The following is a 21,269-nucleotide window of genomic DNA, read 5'->3' as shown; positions in this document are numbered from 1 at the left end:
TGGAGTAAGGTTAGTCATTAAAAGGGAAGATAACAAATAAGCTATTTTCTTAGTGTTTCTTCTCTTGTTCTTTGTACTACAAATTACTCGCTGATGTATGTTTTCATCTGAGGACAGGCCTAGATAAGGAGCCAGGGTTATGAAAACCAGAGCCTCTCCTCTATTCTCCGACACTAAAGGTTTTCCAACGTCTGGTTAACAGATATCCCTAGAAGATTTTAAGAAATCTGAAGACAGTCTTGGTATACCAAGGTCACGCACAGCTTTTGTCTCCGTTTTCAAACTTCCTTCATATGTGGCACTAAGACCAAGTCATGTATTTGGAATGAACCATCTGGTCTATTACATACAGTCTAACACCATAAAAATGCACGTAAAAATCAGCCTTAACTTGCATTCTGTCTACAAGCATACCACCTGAATGCACTGGATCGCGTCTGAACTTGTATTCTGAGGGCAATCAAAATAAAGGCAGGGAAAAAGGAAACTGAGAAACTGGGCTTGAACAGAGTGCCTGCTATCTCATCTTTTTGTGTATTTTGATTCTGTATCTCCCTACTGGAAGAATGGAACAGTAAGTTCAACACCACAGAAGTTGGAAACAGTACAGGGCAAGCTCAACAGCCACTTGTGGGCCTAACAGAATTACTGCATCCTTCATGATTTATTTACATGTAGTTTTAAATGAGGCTGAAAATTGTTCTTTTTTTCAGCCCAGTATCATAAAATGTGCCCTTTACCTAGGTGCAATTCTCACACCCCAAGAAAAAGCAGGTTTCCTTTCTTATATGTGGTTAACTTCAACTACACAAAACCAACCTTAATTTTACAGACTCACACACTTTTTAAATAAGTATCTTACCTTTCGAAAGCCACCTTTATACTGATGCAGGTTAATTTGCAAGAAGAGAAGACTTTAGGTTAGAAACTGAATCACTATGGCAAGAATTCTAGAATGCGTACAAGAGAGTCCCTGATATGCCCCTGTATGAGGATTTGGGGAAGGAGGAAGAAGAGTATTCACATTCCCTCCTTCATCCAAGCACGTCAGAGCTTATTAAAGAAAACCACCAGACCCTCACATCCACTCTGAATGCTACCAACTGAAATATTAGCATTTTGAACCACAGGAGAATTGCTACTCAGCATTCATATAAAAAAATCAATGTGAAAAATCAAAATGATCTGTTGACCCTCCAGTTTTTACTGTCAGAGATTGCTGACGCCTACGCCGATGGATCTCACGTCGTTTCCTTCTGACACATTGAACTCAGCTTTGATAGTATACCTACCAGACCTGGGCCAGGTGGATTGCATAGGAATAGTTTTACTATGTTTACATTTTTCTTAAATTAATTTTAAAAAAGCATAGTAAAGAGTCTGAGGACAAATTATTCAACTGTTTATCATACATAAGACCGCATGACTATAATACAAAGGGGGGTTCTTTTTTCATTTAACGTTACAATATACACAGCAAGTCCGGACTAGATCTTACAATCTGAACACAGGTATTTAACCTTTTCCATGCTGTTTATGTTTACAATGCACAGAAGTCCTGTAACCAAACTGTGTAGTAAAGCACACAAAACTGGACTGTAACGTAACACAGTATGCAGAAGCACTGGATTTTATGATTTTCTTTATGTAAATATCGGTTTTAAAAACTGCTTTAGTTTTTTGGTGCTTGCTAAGATGTGGCAACCAGCACAGAAAAAAAAAAAATGACCTGACCCATATGATATCTTAACCTTATATTCCTAAACAGCAGTAACTACTGACTTCCTTTTGATACTGCTATACTCAAGGTGATATCCTTTTATTCACTGTAAACCTTTATGAACTACCAAGTTCCAAAAAATCATCCACAGGCTTGACATTTAATTACAAAATAAATATGGATTTCCTGATTAACAACAAAAAATGTTTGTGGTTTATAAAAACTAATATTTCCAAGTGTCCATTCACATTTACATAGTGTTTAGCCTTTCTTTTGTCACTGTTTACATATAAAAACCTGCTTTTGTTCAGAAAAAAAAAAAACTGACCTAGTCAGCCACATGGAATTGACCAATAAAAAGAAACGCGGTGTTCTACTGAGTCGTCTTAAACAGGGTTATCGGCAGAGGTAGATTACTGCTTCTTTTCTAGGCTTCTTTTGATCCTGGACAGATAAATTACTTATCTTCATTCTCCCAATTCAACCACTCAAATGTATAACACCCCAAAATTGGTCAATTTAAAATGGGAACACAAATTTAGCAACTGCCAGACTGTGTTACATTAAGGCAGCATAATCTCAACACGAGGCACCTGTTAAATACCAGCCTGTCTGCTCAGGTCACGCATGAGAGTTCTGCTTTACTTGAGCTCATACTCTGGACCTGTTGGTGCAATCAAGGTCTTGCTTTCAAGTTTACAAGTAGGTTAATCAGGAATACAAGAATCAACTGCTGGTTCCATAGCTTCTGGACCCAGTGTCCCTTTACCTTCAGAAGCCTGAACACATTTAGAATGTAACAGATGTTGTAATCTTGAGTTAGATGTCAATCTATTATGTTCAGTACACAGATTGCTGTAAATGTATTGGCTATGGATTCAACAACAGTTCCAGTTTTGTTTAAGCAATAGTACAGCCATAATTTTCAACTGACATTTAAAAATGGTCTAGTTACACCTTGTGTCAAAGTGCAGAACTGCTACATTATTGGTTACAGACATCTATGTGCTATAAAAACAGCTTTGGTACAATAAATTATCAAAAAAGAAAATAAATTTTTGTAAAATTCACAGCATAATTGTGAGGCAAAAAAGCAGTCACATAAAATTCTGCATTTTTTAAAAATGTTCAGGAGGAACAGAAGACATCTTTGTGCAGAAGAAATGGTGGAGATACCACGTGCCGAGAAAAAGCAAAAGAAAAGGTAAAAAGCAGGAAGGGACACAGCTGTAGCTATTTCCATCAAAGCAAACCACTACTTCTGTGACCTTCAACCAATAAGAAAGTCAACTTTATGACACACGCAAAGTGACCTTGCAATACCTTACAATTAGTGGGTCACAAAAGTCTATTTTAAAAGAAAGGCCTCTTGAATTACCCATTCTCTGTGTTTTCAGCATTAAGGACTGTCTGCAAAAGCATGTCCAAAAGTGATTGCATCTGAAATGGTAGGCTCTTCTCATTTTGAGTCCAAATCCATAAGGCCAAAGGTTATCCCAAAGACCACCACTCAGACCTCCCCAGGACTGGCCACGACTGACCCGTTGATTGCTTCTCAGTGCACCTTGGTTAGGAGACCAGTCATGTTCCGTCCTATCTTCCTGTGGCCTCTACAACAGGAGAGCCACAGGATCCCAGGTAATTGCTGCTTTGCTTCTCAGTAGGTTCAGATAGGAGAGTTGTGATCCCCGCCACTCAGCATGCTTGCTGTGCCTGACAAACTTCAATACACATAGCTGAAGATGGTGTTTGTGGAAGCTGGAGGTCCCTCTTCCTTACAGTACTGCATTTCCGTGCCCAAGTGTGTTTAGAGGACTCAAAAACCCAAATTTCCCACCCAAAACAAAACAGGACCAAAAAGGGGGAAAAACAGGGGGGGAAAAAAAAACACCCTCATGGGCCCTTTATGCAAATTATGTGCAGTGCCTTTTATTTTAAAATTAGTTGGCAAATGACCAGGACCAACATTTGAACATTAACTTTTGCTGAATAGAAAGACCAAAAACAAAAAAACATTATGACTAGATGTGGCAAGTTAAAATGGGGGAGCAAAAAGAGGATACCTCTGAGCTATCCATGAAGATGGGTTTGGACATGGCTCTTTTAAACACTTCAATGTCCCTTTGCAATCTTTCAAGTTAAAAAAAAAAAAAAAAGTCAGCTTTGCCCTCTTGTAGCGGTTCAGTGTGTTAATCTCCTTCTGATTCAAGCAGCTTTGCACTTTGTTTTTGGAAAAAAACACCACTTCTATAAAAACACACAAGAAACAAACTCAAGTTTCAATGTAGTCACGAGCTAGCTACAGGACTCTGTTGCACACAAACTCCTGTCATGGGGGACTCTTCTCTATCAGCCCCTTGCCTCATTGTCAGATGTCCTTCAGTCATGTAATGTGCAGGACCTGTATTAGCAGAAAACTGGTATGTTGGATGTCCAGCTATGCCAGTCTCTTGGCGGGGATTGGAGTAGACGGTCAAATTAACGTCCATAGCTCCATTTTGTCCAAAGTCCAAGGTATTAGCAGCCACTGGGCGATTCTGGTAGGCCTGATTGCCTTGATTACCAGTAGAGGAGGAAGATGTCGAGGAAGAAGTCGTTGAGGAAGACAGGGATGTCATGGAGTGGTGACTGTGGCCAACCTCCATAGAATCTTGGGTAGAGGAGCTATTCGTTGGAGAATTGTAGACCCTTGGCCTGGTCCGGTTACCCAAGGCTTGTTGTCCATGGTGGTGGTGATGGTGGTGGTGGTGGTGATGGTGATGGGAACTGTTTCCATGGTGATGATGCAATGCATTCTGTTGAGGGGCTACATGAAAGGTGGTTTCTTGAACAGGATGAGTTTCAACAGTGACCTGTGTAGGAGCTTCAGTGCCTGACCAACCAAGAGGAGCAGGAAATTGCTGACGCACCTGCAAGAACAAATTTTTTAAAGGATTTTTCAGAAGACTGTTTCCAAGCTTTAACCTCCCATCAAAAGCAATGACACCAGCAAACTAGCATCACATAAATCAAGGAGAAAGGGTTTTCGAAACGTTTAATTTGTTAAGACAGTTTCATAACACAAAATTCCAAATACATTCAAAGGCAAAAAAATTTCATCATGAAAGCAGCAATTTTCAGGAAGTTATATCCTTAAATAGATTCATCTATTTCACTACTCACTGTCTTTCCTTGGGAGCACTGTTTATGCCAGGGGTTAGCAAACATTTCCTGAAAAGAGCCAGATAGTAAGTATTCTGGGCAGGTCCAAAAGGAAGTCTTTACTTTTCCCCTCATGTCCTTCCTCTCTCCATCTTTCTTCTTTCAGTAACGGACTACTATCTACCCAGCTGCTCAAAAATGCCTCTGCCCAACCCATGAGCAAGAACTAATGAATCTACCTGAGAAACAGATTCGAAATCTGGCCTCTTCTTTTTGTCCCCACCATCATGTCTTGCCTAGGCTAGCTAACCCAACAGTCAACTAAATGAACTCCCTGCCTTCATCCTTGCCCTTCTCCAAAGGGTAGCAGGAACAATCTTTTCATAACACAAATCCAATCACGTCCCTATTTAAACTCCTTTAATGACTCCTCACTGCACTTAGAAAAACAAAACAATACCAAAGGCACACAATGGTCTGCATCATCTGGCCGATGCCCACTTCTCCAACCTCCTTCTCCAGCCATCCTACCCATGGCTACCTGGGCTCCAACCAAAGAGGGCATTCTTCCCCTGGGTCAAAATCTCTCAGATGCCTCGGTGTACTAGTAACAGGCTGCTCCCTTCTGCCTAGAAATGTTCTTCTTTCTTGGATTTTCTTACTGCATGGATGTCTCTTTTTCATGACTTCAGTTCCAGAGTCTTCCCTGACCACTCTGGCGGATGCTGCCTCAACCATTGTGGCAGAAGCTACTGGTTGTGTACGAGACTCTTCTTCTTTCTGAGCACATGGCTACACAGCACTTCCCAGCCTCCCTTGTACTTAGCGATGGCCATTTAACTAAGCTGTCAATGGAATGCGAATGAAAGCTTGTATGTCACTGCTAGCCTGGCACACAAAATAATATCTCCCAAGTCCTTCTGCCTGCTGGACACAGTAGACAACTAGGCCGTAGGGCATGGTGGAACCACAAGATGGTAGGAGACCAGGACCTGGAAGGCAGCCCAGTCACTAACCTCAACACCTATTCTGGACTGTAACACAAGAAAATGAAAGAAACTGGTACTTTTTAAGCTACCGTATTTTGGGAGTCTGTTATCAGAGTTTGGCCTACTCTAATTCATACATCCTATCCGACAGATAGTCATTCTCTACCAAATTATCCTCATCTTCTTTTTAAGAGCTAATGCTACTTGCCATTTCTATTCATGTTCATTTTATTTACCTGTGTCACTGTAAGCTCTAGGAAGGCAAAGGCTCAGTTTCCATCACCAGCGGCTGGTACAAATTGTTAAGCGTTTATTCAACGGAGGTGGTCTGAGAACCAAACTTTTAAGAGATACTACTGAGAACAATCAGTAGAAAAGCTGGCAGTGAGTTCTCAGAAAACAAAGTACTAATGGTTTTTAAACTATAAAGTTATTCAAGTTACTGGATTAGAGAATCAAGTGGGAAGGCAATGTTACAATAGTTATCAAAATTACAAATCACTTTACCCCTTGGAACAGCCATTCTGCTTCCAGTAATTCACATCACAGATACAATGTGTATGTGTGAATGAGCTATGCAGTGCCTCCTTATCCACAGGAGATACAGTCCAAGATCCCCACTGGATGCCTAAAACTGCAGACAACCAAACCCTCTATATGCTGTGATTTGTGATCTGATAACCTACACGCCTACAAAGCAAAGGAACTTCTGTATCATGGAGACAGTGGGGCTGAGTCACGTCCAGGATGGGACAGCATGAGACTTCATCATGCCACTCATAATAGAATTTAAAACTTACAAATTGTTACTGAAATTTTCCACTTAGTATTTTTGGACCACGATTGACTGAATAACTGAAACCATAGATAAGAAGGGACACTACTGTATGGGGTTATTTATTAAACTACCATTTGTAACAGAAAAAAACATTGGAAATGAACTACACATCCATTAATAGGGGACTGGTGGCCAAGGTGGCTCATGCCTATAAGCCCAGCACTTTGGGAGGCCAAGGAGGGAGAATCAGTCAGGAGTTCAAGACCAGACTGGGAAACATAGTGAGACCTCACGGCAGGGTGTGATGGGACACAATTGTAGGCCTAATTACTGAGGAGGCTGGGGGGTGGTTGGCACGGACTGCTTGAGCCCAGATGCCAAAAGCTGCAGTGAGCCGTGATCACACCACTGCTCTCCAGCCTGGGTGACAGAGCAAGACTCTAGCTCTAAAAATAAACAAACAACAGGTGAATGGTGAAGAGACTTATGAAATATCTAAACGGAATACTATGCAAAAAAAAAAAAAAAAAGAATGAAAAAGCTCACTATGTACTGATACAGACAGTGCTCCAAAATGTATGGTAAGACTAGAAAAACCAAGATGTTTGGAAGACAGGATGCCTGGTGTGGTTCCATTAGTGAACAAAGGGTGGATGAAGAATATGTGTTTCTATCTGCTTATATATATGCATAAAATATCTCAAAAAGTATACAAAAAACTAATAACTAATAACAGTGGTTTAGAAACTGAGGGGCTAGAAGGCATGGAAGGAAAACCTTTCACTGAATTCTTTTTTATTTGCTTATTTTTAAAACCGTGTGACTATATCAACCACTCAAAAGTTAATAAAAAAGGATTTGAAGCAATATCCTGACCTCTGTGAAATCCAGGTGGGAGGAACATGGTATCTTATCCTACCCTTTGCACTCCTGTATGTGTTTGTGATATAAAACAGATTTGGAAGAAAGGACAGACGAATAAAGATTCAGGGGAAGCCCCTGGGAATAGTGATACTTAAGACTCGAAGGATAAACAGTAGTTACCAAAGCAAAAGGAGGAGGAAAAGTGTTCCAGGCTGAGAGCACAGGAAATGTGAGAGAAGTGACAGAGAATGTGGCATATTACAAAAACCGAACAATAAACCAGTGTGACTAGAGTCAAGGAGAAAAAATGGCCTGGGTGGGAACCAGATCCCGGAAAGCACCGACGCCACGGTAAGAGGTCGACATCTCGTTTTAGCTATAAGGGCAAGTCAAAACTGGCTTAAAGCAGGGAAAATAGGCTGGGCACAGTGGCTCATCCCTGTAATCCCAGCACTTCAGGAGGCCAAGGTGGGTGAATCACCTGAGGTCAAGAGTTCAAGACCAGCCTGACCAACATGGCAAAACCCTGTCTCTACTAAAAATATAAAAATTAGCCAGGTTTAGTGATGCATGTCTGTAAACACAGCTACTCAGGAGGCTGAGGCAGGAGAATCACTTAAACCCAGGAGGTGGAGGTTGCAGTGAGCCAAGATCGTGCCATTGCACTCCAACCTGCGTGACGGGGCAAGACTCCGTCTCAAAACAAAAGGAGGGAAAATAGCAACAACAGACTGTTTTAGCGAAAGCTCACTTGCCTACAGGGAAAAGAATGGTGCTGGCAGGTGAATGGAATCAGACACTGGAAGACTGGTTAGAGGACTCTTTCCAGTAAGACAAGTCATAACAATGAGTTAAAGTGAAAGGCAGAGAATAAAAATGTATTAAGATGCGGTGAATCCAGATCATCTACTGTCTGATTCAGCGTGGGGAAAGAGGGAGAGAGGAGTGCCCCCAGATTTATGACTTGAACAAATGTGTAAATTTAGGGCCATTTTTACAAAGAATGGTAGAAGTCGAAGAGTTGAGAAGGAAGTGAAAATGACATCCGCTTATGTGCAATTTTACCACTGCACATTGTCGAGACTTTCAAGGTGACATTTATAGTAAACAATTAGAAAGGCCCTAGGGTTCAGAAGTGAAGTCTAATCAGAAGTTGAGACTCAGGAAAAACTGGCATAAAGATGGTGACTGCAGGCCCTGGCAGGAGTGGCTGAAATCATCAAGGAAACGTTAAGGGGAGCAGTACAAGGACACAGGTCACGCCTCGAGGAACAACAAGGTTTCATAGGTGGGTAGAAGAAAAAAACCCAAAGAGACAGGAGAACATCCTGCCAAGGAAACCAGCAGTGAGTATTTCAAAGAGGGGAAAAGTCAACATTGCCAAATGAAGCTGTAGAATGCAGAAAGACAGCATTAGGGTGTCCAGTGGACTCATGAATAAAGGTCACCACTGACCCTGACAGGAGAGCTGGAAGGCAGGACGTAAGTAGAATAAGCAAGGAGGTCTTCAGAGTAGAGGCAAAGACACCACAGGTAGAAGAAGTGTAGGGAAAGAAAGACAGGGGACACACAAAGGTACGACTTAAGATGGAAACGGCCTGAGAATGAGGAAATGCTGATTAACACAAAGAGCCAAAAGAGGAGAGGCTGAGGACACAGGAACCGAGGAAGACCAAAGGGCAAAGGCCCCATGAAAGCAGGAGAGAGGGGGTCAGGGCACTGAGTGGGCTTGGCCTTAGGCAAAAACAAACACATTGCTTCTAACAAAAAAGGGGTAGAGGAGAAGTGGACAGCGCCATGTAGGCAGGACCATGTATTCAATGCTACAAAGTAAAAGGAGTTCATGCCTGAAGACTCTTCCTTACAAAGCAAAGAGTGGCTGACGACAGAGAAGGGGGGCGGGGGGCAAAGTTTCTAAGAGTAGAAAAGTCTGAAACAATTATTAGAATAAGGGACGATGGGACAACTTGGGAAACACGTAGGACTGCCCAGCAGAGGCTGGTGAACATGAACAGTACGACAAACAGCTGCATGTGGGACTTTCTCCAGCACCATTCAGCTGCCCGAGTCGCAAGAATGGAATCAACAGCAGTTTTACTCATCCACAAAACACTACACTGGCCTCTCACCATCAAGCAAAACTCAGCATGAACAAACTTACAACTTTATTAGGTTATAGAAATATTTGTGCCATCACCATCTGCTTCACTCAGATTTTCAGAGTACTTAATTGGATCCTCTTCTTCAACAGGTTTAAAAACAAAAAACAACAACAAGAAACAGGGGCTAACATCAAACCAGAAATTGATTCAGAATCCAGGGCTACACATGCTAAAAAATCATGGGAGGAAGCAGAGTCGAGTCATGAAGATCATGACCCACGAAAATGTACTCCACCCACAACATCTCAGTTTCCACTGTAAAATGGGAATCAAAAAAGCATGAGGCTCAAAATGCTGCTTTGGTAAGTGAGATAAACAAAGGAAAAACTGTTCGAAACAACTGCTATGCCCCCAGTGAGGGTTAGCCACTTCTAGACAAAGAGGAAGAGAACTGCACCAATGTGCTTCTCTGTGATAAATACTGACATTTCCTTAGACATGAGACTGTCATGAACCTTTAGGGTAAATGAAACAGTCATTCTAAAGGCACCTGGCATCCAGTGCTGCTCCACCTGAGCACGGCAGGTGACACAAGCAAATGAACCACGTGCGAGCTCACCTGGGGACTGTGTGTCTCGCAGTCCATGGCCTGCACAGCAGCTGTGAAGTGCCCGCCGCTGTGCCGATGCTGGTGCGTCGGATCTGACCGGGCTCTCCCACTGTTGCTCGTCCCCGATGAGCCACCTGAAACATCACAACACAAAATAATACAAGTGTGAGTTTAAAATTCATTTTGTTCAAATGTATACTCCAAAGCTATATCATTATATATTGAAAGTATTCAAAACACATACAAAATCTCCAATATTAACTTGAAAGTGTATCATGAAGTCTTTACATTCTTTGACTAAAACCAGGTTCTCTCTCCTCCATCACTGAACTAAAATACAATGAAGTCTGGTTAAGGTAGGGGAAAACTCAAGCAATGTAAGCAAAAAATTCCATTTAAGAAGTAATTTAAAATGCTGGTTAATAAATAGATATCCAACTGCCAAGCAGAATTTATTACATCTTAACTGAATACTGGCGCTTTGGGGGAGATGAATTTACTATTAACTATAAAAGAACAGATTTAAGTAAAGTAACTGCTCCCTATCCTATTAAAAAATTTAATAAACACTTTTAAATAATCCCACTTTATAAAGAAAACACAAAACATTCCCAAGCCTAATCTAACCAGAGTCTCACTGACCTGAGCTTGACGATGTGCTGGAGGTGGTGCCCGAAGACTGGGACTGCTCCATGGCGGGACTTGTAGACACACTATTACTTGTATTTGTACCTTCGTCAGCTGTTTTCTTGAAGAAACTGTGCTGCAGAGCATAGTAAGGTTGAATTCGTGTTTTGGGGTCATAATCAAGCATCCTTAAAATGAGGTCTTTGAACTTCAAGTAGTCAGCGACCGTATGACCTGACTCCCCAGCACGCCGCCCACCAGGTCCTCCTGTTTCTACTCCAAGAATATTATGAAGTTTACGGGATCCTGGTGGTTTGTACTCCTGTGAGAGAAAATAAAAGGCTTTCTCTTAATTTGGTGGAATATGTAAACACAAAATCTAACTTCAAATATGTTTAAATATATATGTTGAGGCCTTTATTAACAAGGACCCATCAGAGTTAAATCCTCTGCCTTTTCACACATTACTAAACCAAATGCACAGTTAGTTACAGTTCAACATAATTCTGAGACCAAAAATGGTAAGATAAAGATCATCCAGCCCAGGGGTCAGTAAACTATGGCCTGATACAGAGCCTGGTTTTGCACAGTTCTAGCTACAAAGAGTTTTTCTGTTTTCAAAGGCTGTAAAAACAAGCAAGCAAGTAAACAAAAACAAAGAATATGCAACAGAGACCCACAAGGAAGAAAGCATTTTCTCTCGTCCTTTATAGAGAACACACATGCCCCTGCCCAGCCCTGCCTAACTGGGCACCCTCAGCACCTGCTACTTCCTTTAGCAACAGTTAGCCCAAGAAAGCAAGCTATGGCAATCACACCAAGGACATTCTACATAAAAAGGCACTGGCCTAACCCTACCTACTCACAGTAGATAAAGAGAACTTTATATATGCTCCCCTTCAGAAAATTCTATGTAATAACAAAATAACATGTGCTGAGATTTCCTGAAAACTCATTTTTGTATATATAATAGTATAATCCTTAAAAACTCTATAAATATTGAATTTATTAAGAATAGCAGCACCAGACTTTGGCTTCTAGTTAAAATGCAGAAATACGTGAGACGACTGTTTTCTCTTAAAAGCAAAAACAAGCCAGGGAAGTCATAAAATCACTGCCTTTTAAAGACCAATCAGAGAGCTGTCCCAGGATCCAGAGTTGGAACAAGAATCCCCTGAATTCTACAAAATGAAAAGCCTCTCCAGGAAGAGACCTACAGTGGGAGAAGGAGTAGGCATGCCACCGATGAGCGAGAAGACTCCAGCCCAAGTCTGAACCAACTTCTGACGGCCACGTGTGGACAGACAGAAGGATGGGGGAGTGCAGCAGGAGGAAGACGATCTCCCAGGCACAGAGAGTTAGGAGTGGGGCTGCTGGCTGGGCAGTAATGTATAGAGACCTCTAGATTTTCTCTGGTTCTAAAGATACAAACACTGCTAAAGGCAATGTCTTGATCCCAGCTCAAAACATATGAAGACAACAGTGAATAGAATCTAAGTCAAACAAGCAAAGCCCAGAGTCAGTGAAGCTACAAAAGTGATCAACTCAGCCCGACAGGAGGGGCCTGACAGAATAATAGGCCTCTTTCTGGGGGGAAATATGATCCACTTCCATCTTTAACTGTTCTTAAGCACAGCAAGTTAAGCACACATTTAAAAATTACATTTTTTACAAAATGATGTCCACGATCACATGAAAAGGAAAACAAAAAGCCAAGAGAAAATACATATACATAAATGGTGCAGGTGTTGAAAGTAGCAGACTAGCATTTTAAAACAATTATGATACTTACTTTTTACAAATTATGATAAACAATTTAGTTCAAAAGGTGGATAATATACAAACAAATTGTAGAGAATTTCAAAGGAGAAAAATGTATTTAAATATAATAGAAATGCTAGAACTAAAAAATATAGGGTGGGCTCATGTCTATATACCCAGGTTAAGGTGGGAGGACTGCTTGAGCTCAGGAGTTCAAGACCAGCCTAGGCAATATAGCGAGACCCCATATCTACAAAAACTTTTAATAGCTGGGTATCGTAGTGGCACACTCCTGTAGTCCCAGCAATTTGGGAGGCTGAAGTGGAAGAACTGCTTGAGCCCAGGAAGTCAAGGCTGCAATGAGCCATGATCATACCACTATACTCGAGCCTGGGCGACAGAGTGAGATCCTGTCTCGAAAACAACAGTAACATCCTAAGAATCCATTTAATGGATTCAACAGCAGACTGAACTCAGCACGAAGCAATGACGGCAAGAACAACAAAATCAGTGGACCAGAAGATAGAAAAAGAAATTATCCCATTAAAAACACAAACTGAAAACAGAATGAATAAACCAGACAGAGACCTCTGGGATAATATTCAACACTATAACATACATATCACTAGACAACTAGAAGAAAGATGAAAGCAGAACAAATATTTGGAAAGACTATGCCTGAGGACTTTCAAAAACTGATGAAAGAAATCAACCCACAGATCCAAGAAACTCAGTGAACTCCCAGTAGAATACATACAAAGAAACTCATACACAGGTAAATAGTCAAACTGCTAGAGATCAAACAAAGAGAAAATATTAAAATCAGCCAGAGGGCAAAAAAAAAAAAATAGTATATGCAGGAAAACAATGTTAAAAATAACCAGACTTCTCTTCAGAAACAGTGTAATCCAGAAAAAAAAGTCAATACATCTTTAAGCAATGTCATAACATCTTTTTCCTTTGCTGAAAGAAAAAAGTTAATCTGTAATTCTATATGCACTGGAAATATCTTCCAAAAAATAAAGGTAAACAAATATTTTCAGCTCCACAGCTACTGAGAGAATTCATCATGATAACTTATTCATTATAAAATAAAAGTTAAATACAGTCTTAAGGCTGAAGAAATGATACCAGATGGAAGCTAGAATCTGCAAAAAGAAAGAACATGAGAAAAGGGCAAATATGAGCATAAATATAAATGTTATATTATCCTTATTTTATATGTGCTTTAAAATTTCCTTAAACATCTATTTTTTATTTAAACAGCCATTAATTTGTGATGTTATAACATGCAAAAGTAATATGATAACAAATGCACAAGAAGTAGAAGTGGGTTATATAGAATCACAATGGTTATCATGCTGTTTAACAAGCAATATATTATTATCTGAAGGTGAACTATGTTAAAGGTGCATATTATAAAAGGAACACAAACATGACACAGAGAAGTAAGCAAAAAAATCAATACAGAAGATGAAATAAAATGTCAAAATGTATTCAATAAACCTCCCTTCAAAAAGACAGAAGAAATAGGAAGCAAAGAATAGGAAAGACAGAACACAAATAAGACAACAGTATGAAACTCAGAACTCTGAATAATAAGCTAAATACTAACAGAATAGATTAAAAAACGACCTGACCATATGTTGCACACAACATAAAAAATCATTCTGGCCGGGTGTGGTGGCTCACTTCTGTAATCCCAGCACTTTGAGAGGCTGAGGTGGGCAGATGACAAGGTCAGTTCAAGACCAGCCTAACCAATATGGTGAAACCCCATTTCTACTAAAAATACAAATGTTAGCCAGGAGCGGTGGCACGTGCCTGTAACCCAGTTACTCAGGAGGCTGAGGCAGGAGAACCACTTGAAGTAGGGGCAGAGGTTGCAGGAAGCCGAGATTGTGCCACTGCACTCCAGCCTGGGTGACAGAACAAGACTGTCTCAAAAAAAATTCTTTACATATAAAGGTATGCACAGGTTTAAAAGAGAGAGAGAGAGAGAGAGTGTGAGAGTGTGTGTGTGTGTGTGTGTGTGTGCGTGTGTGTGTGCGCGCGCGCGCGCGTCTGTGTGTACACATGTTGGGTATTTTTCTTCCAATGTATCTATACATATACATCTTTTCTATCTATACATACATACACACACACACACACACACACACCATGAAAATATCAAGAATAAGAACACTAGTGACACTACAGTAATATCAGACAAAGCAGACTTAAAGATAAACATCATTGGAGACAAAGAGAGACATTTCAGGATGATAAAAGGGTCAATTTATTAAGAAGTCATAACAATACTAAACACGCATACACTTATTAACAAAGCTTCAAAAAACAAAAAGCAATGTTATAAAGGGAGTCTAAGACAAATCAATGAAAACTCCTCTCTCTCAGTTACTGACAGAATATACAGACACACACACATACACACCACATACACACCACACACACACAGAGAGAGATATAAAATATATAAAGAAAATATCAAACAATTTGATCTACATTGATAGTTGGAGACCACTACACCAAACAAACACAAAATACAGTTCTTATCAAGTGCACATAAAACATTCACCAAGATACATGAGATACTAAGCCATAAAACAAGTCGCAATTTTAAAGGACTGAAATCACATTCTGTGTCCAAACTGCTACTAAACTAGAAATCAGTAAGATACCTAGAAAACCCTCAAATATTTTGAAATTATGTAAGAAAATTCTAAATAATGACAGCTTAAAGAAGAAATCACAAGTTAAAAACATTTCAGAATAACTGTTAAAACATACAAAAGCGCTCCAGTGCGGTGGCTCAAGCCTGTAATCCCAGCACTTTGGGAGGCGGAGGCGGGTGGATCACAAGGTCAAGAGATCAAGACCATCCTGGACAACATGGTGAAACCCTGTCTCTACTAAAAATACAAAAATTACCTGGACATGGTAGTGCGCACCTGCAGTCCCAGCTACTTGGGAGGCTGAGGCAGGAGAATCACTTGAACCCAGGAGATGGAGGTTGCAGTGAGCCGAGATCACACAACTGCACTCCAGCCTGGTGACAGAATGAGACTTACTCTGTCTCTAAAAAAAAAATAGCTAGCTAGCTAGCTGCAGAATGCAGCTAAAGCAGCGCTTAGAGGAAAATTTATACCACTAAATTCTATAGTAGCAAAGAGGCTTAAAAATCAATGATCTAAGTTTCCACCCTTAAAAGAAGCTAGAAAAGGAGGAAATTCAACCCAAGTAAATGGACATAGTGAAGAGTAAAAAACAGAATAGAAACTAGAACAAGAATAGAAATAAAAAGAAAATCAACAAAGTCAAAATCTGGTTGTCTGAAAAGATTAATAAACTTATCAACCCTGAGCAAGACTAGTTGGGGGAAAAAACAAAGTATAAATGACCAGTATCAGGAATAAAAGAGAGACTATCACTACAGATCTCTAACTATTAAAAATATAATAAAATATTATTGATAATTTTATGCCAACAAATTCAACAATTTAAGTGAAAAAAGTTTCTGGATAAATACAGCTTACCAAAACTAATTTTAAAAATCTAGATAACCCTATTTTTATCAAAAAACATAAATTACAATAACCTTCTAACAAGAAATGCCCTAGGTTCTGATGATTTCGTCACTGAACTCTACTAAACATTACAAAAGAAGTAATTATATACTTTTTTTTTTTTTTTTTTAGAAAATCAAGAAAGAATATTTCCTAATAGTTTCACAAGTCGAGCATAATCCTAAAATTAAATCCTAATGATGGTATTATTAATAAAATTTTAGACAAATATCCACTAATGATATAGAAACAAAATTCGTGACCAAGAGATTAGCAAATTGAACTGAGCAATATACATAAGGGACTTGATAGGGCCGGGGGGCTTAACAGTCAAACAATTAATGTATTTAACCACAAAACTGGAGAAAAATCATATGATGATCCCTACAGATGCAGAAAAACCGTAACAATATTCAAAACCCATTCATGGTATTAAAAAAGCAAAAAAGACATACAACTGAAAATACAGAACTGTCTTTATTCATGGAGTATTAAGATTGCTTAAGTAGAAAGTCCTATCAAATTTCAACAACAAAAATACAGTCATCCCTCAGTATACGCAGGGATTGGTTCCAAGACACTGCCCCTCCCCCAAATATACTAAAATCCACATATACTCAAGTTCCACAAGGAGGCCGTGCAGAATCCACATACGTGACAAGTTGGCCCGCATATACATGTTTCACATCCAGGGAATACTGTATTTTTGATTACAGAGGGCTGACTGTATTTGTTGAAAAAAATTTGCACACAAGTGAACATATGCACTTCAAACCTTTATTGTTCAAAGGTCAACTGTTAGGTAAATTTAGCAAGGTCTTAGGATACAAAAATCATGCACAAAAATCAGTTGTATTTCTATATACCAGAAATGAAAAATTAGGAAATTATACATTTTAAATGTCATCTAAAAGAACATCTAAAAAATTTAAAACTTAGGGATAAAGTGAACAAAATATGTGAGACTTCTGCATTAAAAACTGTAAAACACTACTGAGAGATTTTAAGTTCTAAATAAATGGAGAGATAACCCATCTTTATAGAGTGGAAGACTTAATTTTGTTAAGATGTCCATTTTCCTAAATGAAACCCCAACCCAAATCAAAATGCTAGCATTATTTTTTGGTAGAAATTTACAAGTTGATTCTAAAATTCATATGTGAATAGAAAGGACCTAGAACAGAAAACATATCAAGAGGGAAAAGCAATTGCTTTCAGCAAATGCTGTTGTAACTACTAGGTAAGCAAAGGGAAGAAAATGAACTTCAACCCCTTCACCCTGTTCCATACTCAAAAAATAATTCAAGACAGACCATGGAATCCTAAGTGTAAAAGGCAGAATAAAATTTAAAAAGCTTTTAGAAGAAAACAAAGAAGAGTATCTTCACAAACTTGAAGATGGCAAAGATTTTTTAGAATAGGAAAAAACACCAAAAGAAAAAGTTGACAAATACAACTTCAACAATATTAAAACTCACTATTCATCAAAAGATACCACATTAAGAAAGAAACAGGCAAGCCACAGTCTAGGGAAATACACTAACATATATGTGACAAAAAACGTAATGACAAAGGACCACTAGATCATTAAACAACCCAGAGAAGATATATATGAAAGGCTAATAAGCATATGAAAAGGTGGTCTGTATCATTGCATTGCCTGAAGAAATGCAAATCAAACCACGTCATATCAACTACAGAATGGCTAAAATCCAGCAGACAAACCGTATGGAATGGTGAGGACGTCATCCAACTGAAACCCTCATGCATCGTGAGAATATCAAATGGTAAAACAACTCTGGGTAACTGGTGGTTTTTCTTGTGAAGGTAAACATATACCCCCTAACCTGGCAATTCTACTCTTGAGACTGTGCTGTCACAGTAGCCTTATTCATAATAGTCCCAAATTGGGAACAAACCAAAGGACCACTTACAAGTGAATATAAATTATGATATGTTCATTCACTGAAATATCTTGAAGCAATAAAATGAAATCAATTCCTGAGACACACAACAATACTGATGAATTTCCAAAAACAATATATTTGTTGAATGAAGAAAAACCAAAACTAAACAATAAATACTATAATGGCTCCATTTATACAAAGTTTGCCAATGAACAGACAAAGCTAATCTTTGAAGACAGAAATCAGGAAGCAGCAGGATAACAGAAAAGGGTCTCAAGAGGATTTGAGATCGAAATCTTTCATACTGGTTTGGACAGGAAGGACAATGTTGTATACAAAGGTGAAAACACGCTCAACACTAACAATGTGCATCTTACAATACACAAATTATACTTCAAAAAACAGCATCATTTATTGTCTTACTTCTTCATTCTCCACCTCTACCAAGAAAATAATACATAGTAAGCATTGATCTCATTACTGGAAAACCCTAATATAGAGCTTTTGAAATGTAAAATGAGAAATTAAAAGTAAAAATAAAATCATTAAACAAACCACAAAGACAGCCAATGAAGTATATGCACATCTATTTATATCTCTGGTTAAAATTCCTAGTGTATCCTTTGTAATGCAATTATTTGATTTTGTTACAGAATTTCTCTCTTAAAAGCAAAATACGCCAGGCACAGTGGCTCACGCCTGTAATCCCAGCACTTTGGGAGGCAGGCGGATCATGAGGTCAAGAGATTGAGACCAACATGGTGAAATCCCATCTCTAATAAAAAAACCACAGATACAAAAATTAGCTGGGCATGGTGGTGCGCACCTTCCCAACTACTTGGGAGGCTGAAACAAGAGAATCGCTTGAACCCAGGAGGTGGAGGTTGCAGTGAGCCAAGACTGCACCATTGCACTCCAGCCTGGAGGACAGAGCGAGACTCTGTCTCAAAAATAAATAAATAAATAAATATTTCCTATTTTTAAAAATTCAGTTGCTTAAGTCAATAGCCCAGTGTAAAAGAATCTCATTAAAATCTATTGTCAATTCACATGTAAATGTGCATTAAGATACCCATTTCCAATTTTAAAAGGGAAAAGACAATCTACTCATTTCTGAAATGCCCCCACTCCAAATAACTAAAAACAATAATATCTATAGATCAATTTGAAAGAAATGATACATCACTGTGGTTTTATGAGGCAGAGATATAGGAGATGGAATGGGATGTTTTACTGAGGAAAAAAAATAGCAGAAGCAAAATATAAATAAATAAATCTGAAATGGAGAAAGCAGCAGCCTGTATCACAGAGAGAAACAACATAAAAGAGATTTAATTTCCTCTCCATGCTAATTCAAACTGGTAGGAACTCCTCTGATTGCTGGTGAAGCTAGTAAGGATTCCCAGGCTAAGTTTTGGTTACACAGAAAATGGGCCATGATTAATGAGCTATGTGGATAAAGGAAAAACAAGGGCCCAGGAGGTCGCAATGGCATTTTCCGTCCTTTCCTCATGGGGAGTAGGCATAATTTAGCAGCTGGAAACTGTACTGCCTATAGCTTTAGAGAATATGGCAGAATGCAATAACTTACAAATCAGTTTTGAAAGATACAATTATATGTGTGTTTTTAAATATTCTAAAGAAAATCATTTAATATTAAAAGTTATGACTCCATAGCTATGTGGAGGTGAATTAAGGCAATCAACCATCATCTTCAGTTCACTGAAAATGACACCTGGTGGCAGCATCGCTAAAATGCAAGGGCAAAATAACTGAGGCAAAAATAAACTCTTAAACGTTATAAATGCAAAACTACAATCACAAGGTGACTTCGGAATGTGTATGTGCGGGGGGAGGTCATATTCAATCACATATTTATACATTATATTCATTCAATACTAGGACCAAACTAAATTACAAAGCATATGATTATTTACAGATCTATAAAACAAAAGTAAAAATCAAGATGCAAAATTAGCCTCAATTACTCTATTAAATGGCATAGTTTAGGTATCTTTAAACAAAGTCCTCAGATAAAAGAAAATTACTAAAACAAACCTAATGTTATAAAAACCTCACTTTTAAAGATTTCAGAGATGTGAAATTTCTGCTATCTAAGTAACTGAGCTAGGAATGTGACTCTATCAATGGACCATATAGTCAGTTAATATCCCTGAAAAAAAAAAAATCACATACTACTTAAGCCAAAAATCAACTTCTCACGTATTTTACCAATTGAACTTTAAAAAAAAATCATTTACTGCAACTGTGACTTCTGTTCACAGCTGAAGTAATTAACTCTGACATCACTACATGCCCAAGATGTAAGATAACACAAGGCCAAACTTACGAACTCTCCTGCTGAAACCAAATGTGGTGATGTGGTCAGCTGCCTCAAAATGCAGGAATACAGTTTTAAAGATAACTCTGACCATTAATCAAACACTGGTCCATACCTGATAACTACATTCAACTTCGGAACAAAGTATCTACCTCAGTTATCAATAAAATTGTTAACTGAAACACACTGGTTTCAAGTAAAGCAAAATGAGCTATAAAAAGACAGGTATGGTAAAGAAATTTAATAAAGGTTCAAAACCCATATATCCTTATTTTACCCGTTTTCCATCTTTGGTCTTCTTTAAGTTCCAAGAGCCATCTGGCAACTTCTCAAAGAACTTTCTTGCTTTTGGTGCTTGGTCGAGAATATGAGCAGGTGGAATACCCAGAACTTCCACTATTTTATTCATCTGATCTACCTGTATTAAAAATAAAAACAATAAAATCTGTCATTTCTATTGTACATCTACTCCTGCTCATCAAGTCACACATCACTCACTGATTCATAAATAAATTGCACGTGGCCTATGTGTCAGGAACTCCTCCAGACATCAAGCATACAGTAAGGAACAAACAAGAAAGGCCCTACCTTCCTTGAGCCAAATACCCCACAGAAGGGAAGACAGTCAATTAACAGACACATTGTCAGGTAGTCATGGATACAATGTTGAACAGTAAGGAAAGATGAGAGGAAGTTTTAAAGTTTCCGTTTTTGTAGAATATTATTTTATAAAATTTTTTTCTTTACTTATTTTTGAGACAGTCTCGCTCTGTTACTCAGGCTAGAGGGCAGTGGTGCAATCACAGCTCACTTCAGCCGCGACCTCTCAGGCTCAAGTGATACTCCCACCTTAGCCTCCA

General features: G+C 38.8%; 1 protein-coding gene across 4 annotated transcripts in view; it reads right to left on the bottom strand.

Annotated features, from left to right (window-relative positions):
- Positions 1-1,381: 1,381 nt before the first annotated feature.
- DYRK1A (dual specificity tyrosine phosphorylation regulated kinase 1A) overlaps positions 1,382-21,269 on the bottom strand; it is a 141,550-nt gene continuing 121,662 nt past the window's right edge. For all 4 annotated transcript variants that reach the window (XM_035283101.3, XM_054249044.2, XM_078358642.1 and 1 more), the window contains 4 exons: positions 20,687-20,827; positions 10,847-11,153; positions 10,214-10,338; positions 1,382-4,629 (listed from right to left, as the gene is read on the bottom strand). In XM_035283101.3, the coding sequence (XP_035138992.1) occupies positions 4,009-4,629; positions 10,214-10,338; positions 10,847-11,153; positions 20,687-20,827 (1,194 nt within the window). In that variant the 3' untranslated portion in view covers positions 1,382-4,008. The remainder of the gene's footprint in view (positions 4,630-10,213; positions 10,339-10,846; positions 11,154-20,686; positions 20,828-21,269) is intronic.

Source organism: Callithrix jacchus, chromosome 21 (assembly GCF_049354715.1).
Source record: "Callithrix jacchus isolate 240 chromosome 21, calJac240_pri, whole genome shotgun sequence".
Lineage (NCBI taxonomy): Eukaryota > Metazoa > Chordata > Mammalia > Primates > Cebidae > Callithrix > Callithrix jacchus.
The sequence above is the reverse complement of the archived record's forward strand: the minus strand, read 5'-3'. Positions and strand labels throughout refer to the sequence as shown.